At 44.7% G+C, this 18,746-nt stretch overlaps 1 protein-coding gene across 1 annotated transcript in view; it reads right to left on the bottom strand.

Annotated features, from left to right (window-relative positions):
• Positions 1 to 18,746, bottom strand: part of HK1 (hexokinase 1) — a 1,372,133-nt gene that overhangs the window by 790,006 nt on the left and 563,381 nt on the right. The window contains exon 8 of the mRNA XM_069240524.1: positions 12,474 to 12,629. Coding sequence (XP_069096625.1) covers positions 12,474 to 12,629 — 156 coding nt within the window. The remainder of the gene's footprint in view (positions 1 to 12,473; positions 12,630 to 18,746) is intronic.

Below are 18,746 nucleotides of genomic sequence, written 5' to 3'. Positions count from 1 at the left end.
TCCCACGTCGCGATGAAGGTTGCAGAAGTGTTTCCACGCAGAAATACCGCAAACAAGCCTTGCTAGCTGCAAGGGACGCAGTAGAGGTTTTTGGGTGCTGCTGAGGACCAGGAAGGACCAGGATGTCGCCCCTTGGAGGAGGAGACAGAGGGGGTGCTCAGCAACTCAGAGAGCCCCCACAGAAGCAGGCAGCACCCACAGAAGTACCTGAACAGGAACTTAGAAAATTTGTGATCCGGAGTCCACGCAGAGTTACAAAGGAGGGTCCTACGATGTCTGAGGCCAACTCAGAGGGTTGAACACTGCAGGACGGAGTGCTGGGGACCCAGGCTAGGCTGTGCACAAAGGAAATCCTGGATGAGTGCACAGGTGCCAGAGCAGCTGCAAATCACGCAGTACACAGGTTTGCAGTTTAGCATGGGGAGGCAAGGACTTACCTCCACCAAACTTGGACTGAAGGATCACTGGACTGCGGGAGTCACTTGGCTAGAGTTCCTGTGTTCCAGGGACCACGCTCGTCAGGATGAGAGGGGACCCAGAGGACCGGTGATGCAGTCTTTTGGTGGCTGCGTTAGCAGGGGGAAGATTCGTCGACCCACAGGAGATTTCTTCTTGGCTTCTGGTGCACGGTGAAGGCAGGCGACCCCCAGAACATGCACCACCCGGATATAGTCGAGAAAGCCGGCAGGGTGAGGTGCTACAATGTTGCTGGTAGTCGTCTTGCTACTTTGTTTTGCGGTTTTTGCAGGCGTCCTGGAGCAGTCAGCGGTCGATCCTTGGTAGAAGTCGAAGAGGGAGATGCAGAGGAACTCTGGTGAGCTCTTGCATTCGTTAAGAATTCGCCAAAGCAGAGACCCTAAATAGCCAGAAAAGGAGGTTTGGCTACCAAGAAAGGAGGATTGGCTACCAAGAAAGGTAAGAGCCTATCAGAGGGGGTCTCTGACGTCACCTGCTGGCACTGGCCACTCGGAGCAGTCCAGTGTGCCCCCAACACCTCTGTTTCCAAGATGGCAGAGTTCTGGGACACACTGGAGGAGCTCTGGGCACCTCCCCTGGGAGGTACTGGTCAGGGGAGTGGTAACTCCCCTTTCCTTTGTCCAGTTTCGCGACAGAGCAGGGCTGGGGTATCCCTGAACCAGTGTAGACTGGCTTATGCAGAGATGGGCACCATCTGTGCCCATCAAAGCATTTCCAGAGGCTGGGGGAGGCTACTCCTCCCCAGCCATTCACACCTATTTCCAAAGGGAGAGGGTGTAACACCCTCTCTCAGAGGAAATCCTTTGTTCTGCATTCCTGGGCCAGGGCTGCCTGGACCCCAGGAGGGCAGAATCCTGTCTGAGGAGTTGGCAGCAGCTGCAGTGGAAACCACAGAAAAGCAGTTTGGCAGTACCCGGGTTCTGTGCTAGAGACCCGGGGGATCATGGAATTGTCCCCCCAATACCAGAATGGTATTGGGGAGACAATTCCATGATCTTAGACATGTTACATGGCCATGTTCGGAGTTACCATTGTGACGCTATACATAGGTAGTGACCTATGTATAGTGCACGCGTGTAATGGTGTCCCCGCACTCACAAAGTCTGGGGAATTTGCCCTGAACGATTTTGGCTAGTGCCAGGGTGCCCACACACTAAGTAACTTGGCAACCAACCTTCACCAGGTGAAGGTTAGACATATAGGTGACTTATAAGTAACTTATGTGCAGTGAAAATGGCTGTGAAATAACGTGGACGTTATTTCACGCAGGCTGTAGTGGCAGGCCTGTGTAAGAATTGTCTGAGCTCCCTATGGGTGGCAAAAGAAATTCTGCAGCCCATAGGGATCTCCTGGAACCCCAATACCCTGGGTACCTAGGTACCATATACAAGGGAATTATATGGGTGTACCAGCAGAAAGAGCATAAACACTGAGGTTCTGGTTAGCAGAGCCTTAGTGATACAGTTAGGCACCATACAGGGCACATACTATGAGCACTGGGGTCCTGTCTGGCAGGATCTCAGTGACACAAGGGCTAAAACAACATACATACAGTGAAATATGGGGGTAACATGCCAGGCAAGATGGTACTTTCCTACAACGTCATGATCACAGGAAGGCTGGATTGGTGGGACGTTAGGATAGGGAGTATTTATGGACCCAATATTGACCAATCGGGGTTTTTGATGCCCCCCTTCGAGCACCTCGCCTCACACTTTATGGGTTCTGTCATGTTGGGTGGAGACTTTAATTGCATCTCTGACACAATTTTAGATAGATCGCATCCCCCATTGCAGGACTCCCCAATTATGCAAACCACTGGAGTATTTCGGAACTGGCAATAAGAGTGGGAATTAGTTGATTCATGGCAGACTCAACACCCAGGGTGCAGGGATTACTCCTTCTACTTCCCATTATATGATTTACATGTGAGGCTGGACACCTTTCTATGCTCCCCAGACGTCCATGAACTGACACACTCAACCAAATACTTGACCAGAATAGTCTCAGACCATAACCTCTTACTATTAGGGCTCAAATGAGTGCACCCCAGTCCTTCGGTACCCACATGGCGGCTCAAGCTGGATCTACTGGAAGACCAGGACTTTAGGGATGCTATTAATGCCGACATAACTGCCTACTTTGGAGTAAATGAGGGATCCACGACATCACGACTCTTAGAGTGGGATGCCTTTAAGGTGGCAATAAGAGGGAGATGTATTTCAGCAGCCAAGGGTGTCCGGCACAGGCTACTCCCTGACATAGACAAAGTGGAACATAAGCTGAGGACATTAGAGGAGAGCCACCCAGCTGATGCTTTTCTCCACACATTGGTCATAGAAGCTCAAGAGAAAGTAGTGGCAGGGGTTGAAAGATTGCACTGCTAGGATTACAAAGCTTACCTGGCACAGACTCATGCGAAGGACAATCAAGAGAGCTCCCTCTTGGCACAGTTGGCAAACCCAGCGAAAAGAGAGAAAGTCATAGTCGAGTTAGGTACACCCTCAAGCCAAACAGTCTATAGCCAAGCTGCAATTAATCAGGAATTATGCAGATCTATATACGAGCAAAGTTCATCAGTCTCAGACTGCCATCCAAGAATTGTTATCACTCCTCACTCTCCCATCACTATCGAAACAAGAATTGGAGACCCTGGGGCAGGCAATTTTACTTTCGAAGGTAAGAGCGGCCATTACCAGTATGGCGCAAAACAAGACTCTGGGGCTAGATGGCTTAACAGTTGAGTTTTATTCCACCTATATGGCAACAATAGGCCCATGATTGGTTAGCATGTACGAAGAAGCCAAGAAAGACATGACTCTCCCTCCGTCGGCACGGGAAGCCCTTATCATTCCCATCCTGAAACCCGAAAAACCACCCACTGACGTAGCATTCTATCGACCTTTGTCGATGCCATCAGTGGATTACAAAAGCCTTAGCAAATTCCTTGTGACATGCCTCCTACACCATGTGCCTGAACTGATCCATCGAGATCAGGCAGGATTTATTCCCTGATGGCATACGCCCCTTAACATAAACAGACTATTCCCGTCACTTGATGACAACTCTTACGATAACTACAGTGCATTAGTCTTCGCTGTATATTTCGAGAAAGCTTTTGATAGCTTACAATGGCTGTACCTATATGAAGTGCTAGGCAAATCTGGCGTTGGCAAACACTTTGTCTCATGGACACAACGACTATATACCATGCCAAGAGCACGAGTCTGTACTGGTAGTACCATCTCAGGTGATAATCAAGTGGAATGGGGAACCAGGCAAGGCTGCCCGCTATCCCCCCTCCTCTTTGCCCTTGCTATCGAGCCTCTTGCGAGTCTGGCAAGGGCCGGCAATGCCTATAGAGGCTTGAGAGTGGGGGGGAAGCACCCACTACAGGGCCTTATATGCCAATAACATTTTGTTGTTTCTGGCGGATGTAGAAGATGCTCTTTGGGGAGCGAGGAGCCTACTAGATCGCTTCTGCTCGCTATCGGGCCTCTGTGTTAACTGGTGAAAGTCCAGTCTCTTCCCCATGACAGCCGACCGAGCAACCCCTCAGGACCTGAATGGCCTACAATGGAAACAGTGCTGCCTGGTGTACCTCGGAGTACACATGTATCATATTAGAACAGACCTTCTAGAAGGGCATGTGAGACGAGCGATGAGCGGACTCCGCAGCTATATGGCATTCTGGGAATCATTACCCATCTCAGGACGTGCTGCCCTACTAAAAATTATTGCTCATCCCCGATTACTTTGCCTTTTTTCACACTCCTGCAATCCCGCAAGCCTTCTTCAAGTAGCTGAACTCACTGATAGTTGGCTTCCTATGGGGATCAGGTAGACGAAGGTTTGACCTTGAAATGCTTCAGAGCTCTACGGGGGACAGGGGCCTGGCAGTCCCCGACTTCAAAAGCTATTACCTATCGGGTCAACTCCAATGGTTGACCCAATTGATAGCCAGTCACGTGATGCCAGACAAAGCAGTGATGCCCTTTACTCTGGATCTCTGGGCTTTAGTCAGAGTGGTACTCTGGCTCGGCCCTCCTGCCACAACCTTATCTGCAGAACTGAGGGTGCTGCACAACTGTTGGTTGCAATATATCCATAGATTGTGCAGTGCTATTCCTTATGCCCCTGAGATTCCAATGTAATTTATATCAATATTACCCCATCGAGGTGTCTGGGGTGGACTCTCTAGTTGAACAGAGGCAGGGGCAACCTCCATGGAAACATTATTTAACGCTGACGCCCTACTACCATTCAAGGAGTTTAGGGCTCAATACGATGTACCCCAAGGACACTTCCGCCACCATAGCACAATCACTGAGGAGATCACTAAGCATTGGCGAACGGGACAGGCAGAACCTCCCCCTTCAAGTGCCAATACCTGACAAGAAACGCTGTGACATCCCTGTATGCGAGAATGAGAGCAGCTCTTTGCCGACCCCTTATGATTCTTAAACAGAAATGGGATGAGGACTTGGGCAGAGTAATCACAGATTACAACTGGGGGGACATACTGGCCTGGGTATCTAAAGTCTCTAAAAATGGTAGATTTAGGCTCATTAACGTATACGTACCACATAGAGCATATCTGATGGCGAGTAGGCTTCGGAGGCACTTTAATCTGATAGAAGACAAGTGTCCGTACTGTGGAGAGGTGGCGGCAAAGTTTTTCATATGTTCTGGACCTGTCCAGTTCTGAGGGAATTTGGTTGTTAACACGGTAACGGAAGTCATCGAGAGGGAAGTCCCCCATAAACCTCTAGAAGGTGCACTACCCCCTTAAACACCATCGGAATATGGTGTGTGTGTGTGTATAAATTATATATATATATATATATTTATATTTATATTTATATGGAAAATGTCACTTACCCAGTGTACATCTGTTCGTGGCATGTTCCGCTGCAGATTCACATGCTGTGCACTGTTCCTGCCATCTAGTGTTGGGCTCAGAGTGTTACAAGTTGTTGTTCTTCTAAGAAATGTTTTCGAGTCACAGGACCGAGTGACTCCTCCCTTTTGGCTCCATTGCGCATGGGCACCGACTCCATCTTAGTTTGTTTTCCCGCAGAGGGTACGGTAGGAGTGATAGAGTGAGAATAGAAAGATGTCCATGCAATGGGATAGAGATGTATGTACAAAGTTGAGGTAAAGGAATGTTTATTTACATATGTACAATTCCTAATTGTAACTTAAACGGCTACAGGCTCCCGGGGAGGTGGGAGGGCGCATGTGAATCTGCAGCAGAACATGCCACGAACAGATGTACACTGGGTAAGTGACATTTTGCGTTCAGTGGCATGTGTAGCTGCAGATACACATGCTGTGCATGGACTACAAAGCAGTAATCCTCCCCAAAGAGGTGGTCAGCCTGTAGGAGTTGAAGTTGTTTGAAATAATGTTCTTAGTATAGCCTGTCCTACTGTGGCTTGTTGTGTTGCTAACACATCTACACAGTAATGCTTGGTGAAAGTATGAGGTGTGGACCAAGTGGCTGGCTTACAAATCTCTGTCATGTGTATGTTTCCTATAAAGGCCATTGTTTCTCCTTTCTTTCTAGTGGAGTGTGCCTTTGGTGTAATGAGTAGTTGTCTTTTAGCTTTCAGGTAACACGTTTGTATCCATTTCACTATCCATCTCGCTATGCCTTGTTTGGATATAGGGTTGCCAGTATGGGATTTCTGGAATGCAACGAACAACTGTTTAGTTTTACGAAATGCTTTTGTTCTGTCGATATAATACATTAGAGCTCTTTTTATATCTAATGTATGTAGTGCTCTTTCTGCCACTGAGTCTGGCTGTGGGAAGAAGACTGGGAGTTCGACTGTCTGGTTTAAATGAAACGGTGAAATTACTTTTGGTAGAAATGTTGAATTTGTGCGGAGAACAACTTTATGTTTGTGTACTTATATAAAGGGTTCTTCAATAGTGAAAGCCTGTATTTCACTAACTCTTCGTAATGAAGTGATTGCTACTAGAAATGCCACTTTCCAAGTTAAGAATTGGATCTGACAAGAGTGCATGGGTTCAAAAGGTGGACCCATAAGTCGTGTAGGTACAATATTAAGATTTCACGAGGGTAGTGGTGGAGTTCTTGGAGGTATGATTCATTTTAGTCCTTCCATGAAGGCTTTAATGACTGGTATACTAAATAGGGATTTTGTCTGTTTATTTTGCAAATAAGCCGAAATTGCAGTGAGGTGTATTTTGATGGATGAAAAGGCTAGATTTGCTTTTTGTAGGTGTAGTAAATAACCTACAATGTCTTGGATGGACGCATCCAACGGTGTGATGTGTTTTGCTTGGCAGTAGAAAACAAATCTTTTCCATTTGTTAGCATAACATCGCCTGGTGGTAGGTTTCCTTGCCTGTTTAATGACTTCCATACACTCATTTGGAAGATTTAGATAACCAAACTCCAAGATTTCAGGAGCCAGATTGCTAGATTGAGCCTTGCTTGATTGGGGTGTCTGATCTGTTGTTTGTGTTGCGTTAACAGATCTGGTCTGTTTGGAAGTTTGATGTGAGGTACTACTGAGAGGTCCAATAGTGTGGTGTACCAAGGTTGGCGTGCCCGCGTTGGTGCTATAAGTATTAGTTTGAGTTTGTTTTGACGCAGTTTGTTGACTAGGAATGGAATGAGTGGGAGCGGGGGAAAAGCGTAAGCAAATATCCCTGACCAGTTGATCCATAGAGCATTGCCCTTGGACTGAAGGTGTGGGTACCTGGAAGCGAAGTTTTGGCATTTTGCGTTTTGGTTTGTGGCGAACAGATCTATGTCTGGCGTCCCCCACTGATGAAAGAGTTTGTGTAGTACCTAGGGATGTATTTCCCACTCGTGAGTTTGCTGGTGATCCCGACTGAGGTTGTCTGTTAATTGATTGTGAATTCCTGGAATGTATTGAGCTATTAGGCGAATGTTGTTGTGAATTGCCCAATGGCAATTTTTTTGTGATAGGATGCAAAGTTGCGATGAGTGTGTTCCCCCCCGTTTGTTCAAGTAGTACATCGTTGTCATATTGTCTGTTTTGACAAGAATGTGTTTGTGAGCCAGAAGAGGTTGAAAAGCTCTTAGTGCTAGAAAGACTGCTAGCAGCTCTAAGTGATTTATGTGTAGCTGTTTTTGATTGCTGTCCCACTGTCCCTGTATACTATGATTGTTGAGGTGTGCTCCCCATCCAATCATCGATGCGTCTGTAGTCAGAATGGCGTGAGGCACAGGGTCTTGAAAAGGCCGCCCTTTGTTTAAATTTGTGGGATTCCACCACTGAAGCGAATAGTGTGTTTGGCAGTCTATCAACACTGGATCTTGGAGATTACCCTGTGCCTGCGACCATTGTTTTGCAAGGCACTGTTGTAAGGGTGGCATGTGTAACCTTGCGTTTGGGACAATTGGGATGCATGATGCCATCATGCCTAGGAGTTTCATCACAAATCGGACTGGGTAGTGCTGGTTTGGTTGTATTTTTGGCACCATGTTGTGGAATGATTTCACCCTTTGTGGGCTTGGACTTGCAATCACTTTTTGAGTGTTGAATGTAGCTCCCAAGTACTGCTGAGTTTGGGATGGTTGCAAGTGTGATTTTTGATAATTTATCGGAAACCCTAGCGTGTGTAGGTTATCTATTACATAACGTGCGTGATGTTGACACTGTTCTTGAGTGTTGGCCTTTATTATCCAATCGTCGAGATATGGGAATACATGCATGTGTTGTCTCCTTATGTATGCTGCTACTACGGCAAGGCATGTTGTAAATACTCTGGGGGCTGTTGTTATCCCGAAGGGTAATACCTTGAATTGGTAATGTTTTCCTTGTATAACAAACCTGAGGTATTTTCTGTGATCTGGATGGATGGGTATGTGAAAATACACATCTTTTAAGTCCAGTGTTGACATGTATTCTCCCTGTTTCAGTAATGGGACTACATCCTGTAGTGTCACCATGTGAAAGTGTTCTGATTGAATGTATAGGTTGAGAGTCCTGAGATCTAATATTGGCCGTAGTGTTTTGTCCTTTTTGGGAATAAGGAAGTACAGGGAATAGACCAATAGACCCCTGTTCCTTTTTGGTGATGAGGTACTAGTTCTATGGCTTGTTGTGTTAATAGTGCCTGCACCTCTGCTTGTAACATTGCTAGATGTTGGGACAATAGTTTGTGCGCTTTTGGGGGAATAGCTTGTGGAAAATGTGTGAATTCTATGCAGTAGCCATGTTGGATAATTGATAGTACCCATGTGTCTGTTGTTATGTTTGACCATTGATTGTGGAACATTTCCAGTCTTCCTCCCACAGGGGATGTGTGTTGGGGAAGGTGATGGCAAAGTCATTGCTTGTTGTTAGTGGCTTGCTTTTTAGATTGGAATTTTCCCCTGGATTTGGGAAATTGCCCTCTGAAGGACCCTCGAAACCCCCCTCTTTGATACTGTGATTGGTATGAGGGCTTTGTCTGTGAGGTGGATGGTTCTGATGGCAGTGGCCTGAACCCCCCCATACTGCGGCTTCCTAAATGTCCCTTTGTATTGGGATGAGTAAAGCACTCCCATCGCTTTGACTGTGTCAGTATCTTTTTTCATTTTCTCTATGGCTGTGTCCACTTGTGTGCTGAATAACTGTTGTTGGTTGAATGGCATGTTGAGGATCACCTGTTGAATCTCAGGTTTAAAACCTGATGATCTGAGCCATGCATGGCGTCAAATTTTTACTGCAGTATTTATTGTTCTTGCGGCTGTATCAGCTGAATCTAACGCAGACCTCATCTGGTTATTCTTTATTGCCTGTCCCTCCTCTACTACTTGCTGAGCTCTTTTTTGGTATGCTTTGGGGAGATGTTGAATGATATCGTTCATCTCATCCCAATGAGCTCTGTCATATCTTGCAAGGAGGGCCTGTGAGTTCGCTATGCGCCACTGATTGGCTGCTTGTGACGCTACCCTCTTTCCTGCTGCATCAAACTTTTTACTCTCCTTATCTGGATGGGGTGCATCTCCAGATGACTGCGAGTTGGCCCTCTTCCTCACCGCGCTGACCACTACCGAATCTGGGGGCAGCTGTTGCGTGATAAATACCGGGTCAGAAGGTGGTGGTTTATACTTCTTTTCTATCCTTGGTGTTATGGCCTTCCCTTAACCAGCTCCTGAAAAATCTGTTGGGCATGTTTGGGCATACCTGTGAGCATGGGTAGACTTTGGTATGATGTATGTGTTGAGGGCAACGTATTAAAAAGAAAGTCGTCCTCTAGTGGTTCGGTGTGCATGCTTACATTGTGGAAAGCTGCAGCCCTAGCCAAAACCTGTGTGTAGGAGGTGCTATCTTTAGGTGGAGAGGGTTTAGACGGATAGCACTCTGGGCTGTTGTCTGACACAGGGTCATCATAAAGATCCCATGGGTCTGTGTCTTGATGTGACTGCACAGTGTGTGTGGGTGACTGTGCAGTGGGTGAAGCAAGTGGAGAAACAGTTCTTTGAGGAGAATGAGGAGGAGAATGTGCTGGGGAAAACTGGCGTGGCAGAGATAGCTCTTTTGGCACTTTAGGCTTTTGCTGATCAGTGTCCAAATGTCCTTGGAAAGCCAGCTTTCTTTTAAATTTGAGGGGAAGTGCTGTGATGATCTTGCCAGTATCCTTGTGGATCTGTATCCTGGCTTGTTTGTCATCAAATTCCTCCATTTGCTGAAGTTCTTCCTCAAATCTGTGACTTTCTTTAAGCTGTTAAGAAAGTCCATGTTCCTCAGTATATGATGCTCTTTTCGGCTCCGAAGCCATTTTTTTCGGTACCGAAATGCCCATGGTGATAGTAGGTCTCGGTTCCGAAAGAGTCTTTTAGGGTTTCGACTTGACGACTCGTGTCGAACTTTTTCTGAGACTGTGTCTCGACTCGAGTCCGAAGACTTTGATGCGGGTGTGGCCTTTTTCGGTGCCGAAGGTGTTATTTGGTCACCGCTTGATTTTTTCCGGGCAGAGCCATGGCCTTCTGGCAGTGGCGTCCCCGAGGCCTTTTGTTTGGGCTTGGTCTGGGTTGGGGCAGGCATACTCACATGCTGGCCTGCTGTCGGTGGTCGGCCCGCGTCGGATTCGTCCGAATCGGATCCTTGATGGAGATGGCCATCTCCTCTTCTTCGGCGTCAAGGTTTTCGGTGCTCTCCGACACCATTTGTAGCCTTCTCGTCCTTCGATCCCGGTCTTCTTGGAACGGAAGGACCTGCAGGCCTCACAAGTATCCTCTCTGTGATCTGGTGACAAACACAGATTACAGACCCGATGTTGATCCGTGTATGGATACTTTGCGTGGCATTGAGGGCAGAATCGGAACGGGGTCTGGTCTATAAGGCTTTGACGCTTCTTGAGTCGGGCCGACCAGGCCCAGGATGGGAGCGGGTGCTCCGAAGGGCAACTGAAGGTGTGTTTCACCAGTGCTGAGGTGTCGATTCAAGATGGGGCGTGATCGAGAACAATACCGACGATTTTCGGCGTTGGAGGCTTTCCGAATCGAATAACCGGAGCGAAGAGGAAGACGTCCGAACCCGATGGCGGAAAGAAAACAATCTAAGATGGAGTCGATGCCCATGCGCAATGGAGCCAAAAGGGAGGAGTCACTTGGTCCCATGACTCAGAAATACTTCTTCGAAGAAAAACAACTTGTAACACTCTGAGCTGAGCCCAACACTAGATGGCAGGAACAGTGCACAGCATGTGTATCTGCAGTTACACATGCCATCGAACATATATATATATATATATATATATATATATATATATATATCGTTAAAGCATGTCTCTAACGATTGTATTCAAAATACCCATGTATTCTAAATAGAAGACACCACTGTTGATGTAACAAATGGACTTGCAGTATTGAAGTAATATCATACAGGTAGAGCTCTTGAAGTGCCTTTAATGTTGTAAACAAAACTCAATAAAATATGGTTTAAAAAAAAATGTAAAAAGCATGTTTGACAGCAGGTCTGGAATAAGATTAAGAAGAGCACACACAGTGGTGCAAGGTGATGTAAGAGAAGTCTGATGTTTGAGAGCATGAGCAGATCTTTCAGATAGCTGGGAATTGTGGGGAAGCTAAAAAGGAATAGAATGAACAGTTAAAGCTTTAGTTGGGGATTGCTGGTTAGCAGTGAGAGGGAGAGGAGAGGTGATTAGAAACTGTGAGGGAGATTGAGTTGTCATTGATAGCAGATTTGATGAGGCAAGCCAATCATGATGTGAGAATGAGGACAGAATGGATGTGGAGTATTTGAGAATAAGGTTGGTGCTTTTAAGCGAGTTGAATCTGATGTCAAAAACTGAAAGATTAACTTGATCAGCAAGAACCGACACCTTGATGTCAAAGAGGTTTATGGTCATAAGAGCTATCAGAAGTGATACAGATCCAGCAACATCTCACTCATGTAGTGAGGAAGTCCCTATTGTATCTCACATGATGAGAACTATCTTAGAGAATCCTATGGGTAAAGAGATTGCACAATGAGAAAAATCTCACATTATCTCACGTTAGTTAATATGAAAAATATCAAATAGAATTCCAAATTTCAGCTGTTATTTAGAACTCCACTCTGCGTACTCCATGATGCGCTTTATATTCTTTGGAGGTTTAAAGACTCTTTAACTGGTCAGGCTTCCAGAGAGACCCAAATATCTGAACTTTTTCCTTTTCTGGTGAACTTGATGTTGGTAAACGTCTCAAATCATACATCTTTTAGAAATGCTCTTCCTGAAAATGAAGACTACTTTGAGACTATTTCACCTTACCTTGTTAATATTATGATCTATTAGCAAAGTGTCACATTTATTGCACCTGATGATCTTTATATACTACACCAGCACTCTATAAAAATCACATAGTATGGTCACTACCATAGAAAGACATGGCACAGTTGCTCAAATAAATAACACAACCATGTTAAGCAATCAGAAAAATTGAAACAGAAAGATAACGAGAGAGCAATGACTGAAACACAACCAACATTGATGCCTACTTTTCTATTGCGGACACATGCTTAGTATCAAATTTTCCTTTGGTTAACAGCTCCGGAGTGATTCGTCCTTCGAACAGTAACCCTTCTTTGGCCATCTTTACTAGAATAAGCCTGACGAGCTCACCCATGTACATCCCACTGACCATCTTCTCGAACCTGAAATATAAAACAGCAGAAATTATGACAGTTTTAATCCTGCATTATTATGAGTAATAAAGAAAATGTAACACATTGGAGAGCATAATTTATAACAATTACCACTTACATATAAGAACACAGTTAATGTATCTTTAATAATCCTTTTCTTCTGAAAATTGCTGCTCCATCCTTTGCTTACCCTACTCCAGTCTGTGATGTGATACCCTCAGATATCAACGGGTTGTTGGAGTGGTGCTCCTGCCTCAGAGACTACAGATACTATATGGTATGTTTTGGGTAAGCTGAACGACACTCAGTGTTGCTGCGGGGCTCAACCCAGAGTGGACGATCCACTTGTATGTATTTGTATTTTTGTATTTGTAAAGCGCATTCCGGCCGTGGCATTGGAGCGCTAGGCAACAGTGGGTAGAGTGACCAAGGAAAAAGACAGAAAGAGAAAAAATAAGATTATTGAGGGAAAAGTCAACTTTTTAGCTGCTTCATGATGGCCAGAAAATTGTGTTCCTTCCTAATCGTCATAGGGAGCATATTCCAGTGTTTGGCAGCAGCCACTATAAATGCTTTATCGCCCATCTGGCCTTACAAGTGCAAGGGACATGGACCAGATAGGATCCTGTTGATCTAAGCTGACGATTTGGGACATACCAGAGTAACTTAGGCAACAGGTATTCAGATCCACGCATATACAAGGACTTATGTGTCAGACATATTGTCTTAAAAATATATAAAAATGCGCTTCTTGACAAGTAACCAATGTAACTGTCTCAGACTTCCACTGGCCGAAGCTGAACGGGGAAGATCTAATATTAAACGGGCTGCTGTATTCTGAATTAATTGAAGTTTAGTGAGCAAGGTTATGTCATTGTTGAGCATTAAAGCATTACAACATTACTATTTTGGAAAACACCAGAGCAAAGGATACCGTAAATTCTGAGCTCCTTTTGTAGATCTGGAAAAACTTTTTTCAAAATTTTAAGAGGCCAGAAGCAAGCTTTGGTGATGGAATTAACTTGAGACTTAAACGATAGTCCACTGTCAAAAATAATCTCTGAATTCCTTAGTGGAACTAATGTGGGTAGGTAGATCCCCACACGCTGATGGCCACCAGTGTGAACTCCACAGATCCCTACTAGAACCAAAGAGCAAAATCTCTGTTTTGTCGCCATTCATTTTAAGCCAGTTCAGGCTCATCCATCTGTTAATCTCACTCATGCAGCGGTGAAATTGATCAGCAGCTTCCTCCCAATTCTTATGGATGGGAATGATTAATTTGGTATCGTCCGCATAAGAAGTGGCTAGAAAACCAAAAGATTGATTAAGTCTGGCCAATGGTGCTACATACAGATTGAATAGAGTGGGGCTAAGCGAGGAGCCTTGAGGGATCCCACATGGTAATTGATAAGCGGGTGCTCTAAAATCCCCGCAGCTTACTATAGTGGATCATTCCTCTAGAAAAGACTTCAAAGTATTCAACGCTGTGCCTCTAACACCTGCTTGATAAAGACAGTGTGCCATGGTGTGTGGAGAGATGGTACCAAAAGCTGCTGATAAATCTAATAGCACTAAAATGGCTCCAAGCCACTCATCAACTAATCTCCAGATAGTATCCAATGTAGTCATTAGGGCGGATTCTGTGCTATGGGCTTTTCTGAAACCATGTTGAGTGGAGTCTAAGCCACCAGAATCTTTAAGAAATTTGGCGAGTTCTTTATTAATATGTTTTTCAAAGATTTTAATTTGAAGAGGCAGCAATACAATAGGCCGAAGAGTCTTAAAATCGTTTGCTGGTCCATCTAATTTCTTTTCCAAAGGCACCACCGTTGCTTCCTTCCATGAAGGGGGGAAAGCTCACGTAATCAGTACCTCCTGAAATATCGGAACAAGAGCTGTGGAAACTAAATGAAGAACAAGTTGTAATATGTGAGGAGGACAGGGGTCCCTGGGAGAGCCAGATTTAATGCCCATCCTTAGCTCTTTAATCCTTTCTAGCCGTAAAAGCTGAAAATTAGTCAGCATGGGGCTGTCCTCATCTATAGAGCTGTTTAAAGACTCATATTGATCCAATACCTCCGCAGATTGAATGAAGCTGGCTTGAATTTGCAAAACTTTATTTAAAAAAAGTTGCAACCTTATTGCAGAATTCTTGAGAATTCTCCAACTCGGGAGGTATAGTAGGAATCGTGAGGGAACTTACTACTTTAAAGAGTTCTCTAGGAGCATTTGATGCTTCTTTAATTTTCTGTGAACAGAACTCAGTTTTAGCTTTATTAATTGCGTCTTTGTAGACACTAAGGGTAGCTCTAAGCTTTCTTTTTTCTATGAGTCTCGTTTCCACCTCAGTTCTTGTTGGCGGTATTTTCTCTGCAAAGTCTTGAGGTCATTGGTGAACCAGGGGCAACTAACCTTTTTTCTTCCCTAAAGATTGAGGAGTTCTAAGCGGGGCCAACTGATCAATAGCTATTTTGACCCCCTGATTGAACCTGTCGGTAGCATACAAAGAGAGTTTATTTGCTGCTTCCCATCCTGAAACCAGTGCTGATCTTCATTGTTGTTCTTTAATTCTGTTCCAGTGTCTAACTGGTTTCAAAGAAGGATTGACATCCTGGGGGAAGATAGATTCATCAGTCTAAAAATAGGGAGATGGTAGTCAGTCCAGTCCAAAGCCCTATTTTGTAAAAAAACAAGATCATTACGACGGGCAAATATCCCATCAAGTAGGTGGCCCTGCCCCATGAGTGGCTGTTGTGACTTGTAAATTCCAGTCAAAATTCACCATGAGATTTAAGAATTCATTAATATGTGGGTCCTGACTATCATCAAAGTGAATGTTAAGTCACCCAATACAATACATTTAGAACACATAGTTATTGGCTCGATTATGGATGGCAAGCAATGCAGGAAAGTGGAGTAAGATCCCGGGGGTCGATAGACCTGCAATCCCTCAAAAAGCACGGTATTTTTCTGACGCATTTTAAAGCAGATACCTTCACAAATCTCCGATGCAACATTTATGGCTTCCCTCTGATAGGAGAAAGTGGACTTAAAAATTATCGCCAACCCACCTTCCCTACCTGTGATTCTATCCAATCTTCAAAATGAATATCCAAATGGAGTAGCTGCTATGAAATTAGGACTAGAATCCTCTCTAGCCCAGGTTTCGGTAATAAAAAGGCAATTTAAATTATGATGGTTAATCAAATCTTCTATTTCGGTCTTATGTTTGACCAGAGAGCGAGCATTGATCAAGGCACAACTCACGGATTAGTAGTGACTGTGCTATGTGAATATCTGCATGTCTTAGCCATTTTGCAATGGCATGCCAGAGTATGTTCCTACACATTCCTAGGAACACCAACAGCATTTTCCTTAGTTAAGGAATCCACAATTAGGGGTGTGAATCACAGGCCCCATAAGTAACCCACAGCCCTGGGTCAGGTAGCCTGTGGCACTTCCTCCCACCAACTGCGCTGTTCAAACTCAAGAAACAGAGAAGCATCAGGAAAAACACCCTCAAAAGAGCCATGTGCTTCTATGTTTTGTTATGTTGCACTTTTTCTGGATAGCACCAAGTCTGTCAAGTCCTATTCCAGTTGGCTGCATTAGGTTATTGAAAATATTTCTCCCTGAAATTTTGAGTTTACCTGAAAGTTCTTGTGGAAGATGAGGTGGTGCATAGGATGGAGTATTGCTCAAGGCAGTGCTCTAGTCAGGGGGGAGCGGGTGCAGATGTTGCAAGTTTCAACACAAGCTTTAGGAATGTATTCTTTGTCAATGGTTATCCCCGTGGCATTCCCTGCAATTGGTTTCAGTTGTGCAACTCTGGCCCTAGCCTGTGACTGCTGTAGCCCTTGTTGCCAGTCATTCTAATATCAGAACTACATGCTGCATAGTGAATAGTCTTGTGCTTCCAACGACCTGTGTCAGGGCCTGTCAGAATCCCTAGCAGAGTGGTGTTCATGACTCTGCTGAATCTCTTGTGGAGTCCTTGTGCTGAGCTTGGTTCAGTTATAGCCAGTGCGGTCTAATCTATTTGTTTTGATCCATCTATCCTTGCAATTCCTATCCTTGCTATTTCTCTTAGTTTCTAATCAATTGTCCTTGAGTCTTTTGTCTCACACTTCCCTCAATGGTGTTTCACTGTATCACTATTTCCCTAGTCCCAAATACAATATTTCCTGCCCTAGGGTTAACTGGGTTCCCTGCACTCTGTATTGGAAGCCTGCATTTACTGACCATTCTTGCCCCATATCCTTAATTAATATATTTTCATCTACAGCCCAGTCGGAGAAAGAGTTAAATGTAACAAAAAACATGTTCCACTGTCCCCTTCCCAGATCAAGGTTTTTCTCAAAGTGACATTGATTCTGTACTTCCGCTGTCTGACAAGGCAGAACCAGGCCTCTATTCACTCTTTTTCATGGCCAGAGATAGCAACCGGCTATTGGGCTTGCAGAGGCTGGACTGTCACTAAGCAACTCACCAGCCTCAGGCAGTAAGACCTAGATTTACTAACACTTTGCTCTGGGTCTGCATAGGAAAGGGTCGCAAACCAGCTCTAAGTGTTGTATTTAAATTTACTTTCCAGACCAAAACCTTGCTATGCATTGGAAAGCAGCACTGAAGAAATGCAAACTAGTGTTTGCTCTACTTTCTGCTAACATGTAAAGGGGGCATACCATGGATGGTACATAGGCGTACCCATGCAACCACTCAGGGGTCTTAATGCAAATCCAGTAACATTAGTAGACAGCGATCTGAGTAAAGATTATGCCTCATTTAGACAGACTAAACACTGAAAAAAACGTGTTTTTTTCAATTTTTTAAACTTCGCATGTGGCTGTATCGGACAGCATACATGCAAACTAGAAAAATTATTAAATTACGTCTGTGCATAGTATTTTATACTGGAGTACTACCTTCCATTGCAAAACCTATGCTAGACATTGCACGCACCCACACACCATATGTGTGGCACAATGCAATCCAAAATGTGCGCAAGCACTGGAGGAGATAGCAGCAATGCCATATGTTAGTAGATATGGCACTGTCCTGCTCTCCCACTCTGATGCAATGCAGGGCAGAAACTATGGCTGCTGTGTTGGTTTGCATTACATCTTAGTAAATTTGCCTCTAAATGTGTGTAAGTGATGCTGTTAAATGCTTAAATGATCTCTACTGGTATGTGTCTTAGAGGTGTTGTGAGGATTGTTGTGTATTATATGGTGTGGTTGTGTGACCTCACTGTTTAATGCACTCACGGAACCGACTTGGGTACAGTCAGGCTCGTTTGTAAAAATCTCTAGCTCAAGTCTGGGCAGCTGTGGCTTCAAGCAGCAAGGCTTAAACAAAGAAACAAGTGTAAATCATTTAGATGCACTAAAGAACAGAATAAGAAAGTCACATAAGACAAAAAACTGAAATCCAATTTATAAAAATAGATTACATTTTTAGAATTTTTGGACACCAAGATAAGAAAAATCCATTGAAGAGCTCTGAAGATATAGATTTTTAAGTAAACAGTAAATCTCAGTTTTTTAGTCCAAAGCACAAACAAACATTGGTAATCGTAAAGTTTGAAAACTTTTGAAAAGTTTTAAATGGTTGTGTTTGACTACAACTAAAAGGACTGGGTGCCAAATTCAGACAGGAAGAAGGTCTATTAGTCTCTGGTCATACCAGGTCCAGCGCTTTCCTTTGGTGAGGGCTAGTGCCCGTCTCTGGCGACCAATTTGCACTCTGATGACTCTCCCGGGTCCGGCAGATATGACTGCAACTTTTGAACACAGAGGGGAGGTCTTCATGTCTGCATATCAGCAGGATTTCTTGGCAGAGTCCACAGACTGACTAGAATGGACTACTTCAGCTTTTATGTCCCTCTTGGTGGACCAGGGAGTTAGCAGACTGTCTCTTGGAGTTCACCTTTTCTGTCTGGGGCGACTTTTCCATGAGCCAGGAACCACAGGCACAGTCCTCTTTTCACTAGCCCAAGAAGCAATAAGTGCAGTCCAGCTGTTGCTGTAGCCTCTCTTGACAGGTTCAGGGGTCAGCAGGGGAGTGGTCCTCTCTCAAGTCCAGATATGACCTGAGGTTCAGGGTGCCAGATGTGAGCCCCAG

The sequence above is a fragment of the Pleurodeles waltl genome, chromosome 6 (assembly GCF_031143425.1).
Source record: "Pleurodeles waltl isolate 20211129_DDA chromosome 6, aPleWal1.hap1.20221129, whole genome shotgun sequence".
NCBI lineage: Eukaryota > Metazoa > Chordata > Amphibia > Caudata > Salamandridae > Pleurodeles > Pleurodeles waltl.
The sequence above is the reverse complement of the archived record's forward strand: the minus strand, read 5'-3'. Positions and strand labels throughout refer to the sequence as shown.